This window comes from Otolemur garnettii, unplaced genomic scaffold (genome assembly GCF_000181295.1).
Source record: "Otolemur garnettii isolate 467f Iridium unplaced genomic scaffold, OtoGar3 scaffold00089, whole genome shotgun sequence".
NCBI lineage: Eukaryota > Metazoa > Chordata > Mammalia > Primates > Galagidae > Otolemur > Otolemur garnettii.
Genome location: NW_003852484.1, coordinates 6,000,304 through 6,002,046, shown reverse-complemented (window position 1 = coordinate 6,002,046; position 1,743 = coordinate 6,000,304). Strand labels below are relative to the sequence as shown.

Here is a 1,743-nt window from a genome sequence, read left to right as displayed (position 1 = left end):
TAGATTAAGGAGTTTTTCTAGTTTAAAGAATCCATCTTCTGGCCACTTAGTGATATATTTGTTCTAAAAGTGACTCAACTCATTGCCTTTTTATAAGGTTCAATGCCTCTTCATAGAAAAGGACATTTCCAAGATTCCCAAAATTTCACTCTCAGAAATAGACTTATGTTAGAATAGACAGTGACAAAAGACTCATTCCTCAGAGCTTGACACGTTCAGTACACACAATGTGCTGCTTAGAATCTCACGTGTCTTGGCCTCCTGGTCTTTGCAGACCAGCCACCTGACATGTTCCTGATAAAACACACCCTCCAGATGGTGGAGACTGAGCAGAGAATTCTCACTCAGTTACAAAGTCAAGCTCAGAGACATAGCAGAGGACAAGAGGGAAACCTCATCCAGTTTTTGTTTCAGGGACCTGCAACAAATCCCAGCCCTGCCACTCATTGGCTTTGTGACCTGAGATGTAAAAGTCGTCAAACATTTTTGAAGCTGTATTATTTCTATGATCCTCTGTTTAAAGTTGTACTATTTCTATGATCCTCTGTTTATGCATATGTAGAAGATGGACCTAATAATACATTCCTCATAGAGCACTTATGAAGATTAGATGAAATGCCTACACATAGTGAGTAGTCGATAAAATGTAGATGCTTTTGTCTTTTCTGATTCTTCTTCTTCCTCTTATTTCCTCGTGTGTCTTATTAGTCCCCTAAAGATGACCTCTTCACAGCCCAGCATTTGTGAGGGACTGATGGAGAGATACGTGGCTGCCATGGTGCTGAGTGCAGCTGGAGATGCCTTGGGGTACTTTAATGGGAAGTGGGAGTTCCTCCGAGATGGGGAGAAGATACACCGGCAGCTGGCCCAGCTGGGTGGCTTGGACGCCCTGGATGTGGGAAGGTGGAGAGTGAGTGATGACACAGTGATGCACCTGGCTACAGCAGAAGCCCTCCTGGAAGCTGGAGAAGCCCCAGACTTGGCTCAGCTATATTCCCTCCTTGCTAAACATTACCAAGACTGCATGGAAGACATGGATGGCCGGGCACCAGGTGAGCCAGCCAGAGGAAGGGCAGGGAGGGTGGAGAATAAAACTGGCCCAAGGAGATCATCAAGAATGCCAATGGGGGCGGCGCTTGTGGCTCAAAGGAGTAGGGTACTGGCCCCTTATACTGGAGGTGGCTGGTTCAAACCCAGCCCTGGCCAAAAACTGCAAAAAAAAAAAAAAGAATGCCAATGGAAGGGCCTCTGGGAAGCCAAAGCAGGTGGATTACCTGAGCTCACAGGTTTGAGACCAGCCCGAGCCAGAGTGAGACCTTGTCTCTAAAAATAGCTGGGTGCTGTGGCGGGTGCCTATAGTCCCAGCTACTGGGGAAGCTGAAGCAAGAGAATCACTTAAGCTCAAGAGTTTGAGGTTGCTGTGAGCTATAATGCCAGGGCACTCTATCAAGGGTGACAAAAATAAAATGAAATAAAAGTATAAATGAAATTAGGCAGATGAATTTTACTGATAAAGAGGTATTATTATATATTTAGTTAAAATCTAGGTTATGAAAAGTATGTATGTTATGAACCCACTGTTCTTTAATGAATAGGTGTGTTCCCCTGTATTGAGAAAGGTCTAGAAGGACGTACACAAAGATAACAATTATATCCGGGTGATGAGAATATTTACAGGTTCTTATTTGACTTTTAGTTATTTTCTAAATTTTCTGTAATGAATAAGTATAAAGAAAAAAATAT

At 43.3% G+C, this 1,743-nt stretch overlaps 1 protein-coding gene across 1 annotated transcript in view; it reads left to right on the top strand.

The window, feature by feature from the left end:
- Positions 1-626: 626 nt before the first annotated feature.
- Positions 627-1,743, top strand: part of ADPRH (ADP-ribosylarginine hydrolase) — a 5,634-nt gene continuing 4,517 nt past the window's right edge. The window contains exon 1 of the mRNA XM_003795094.3: positions 627-1,052. Coding sequence (XP_003795142.2) covers positions 719-1,052 — 334 coding nt within the window. The 5' untranslated portion in view covers positions 627-718. The remainder of the gene's footprint in view (positions 1,053-1,743) is intronic.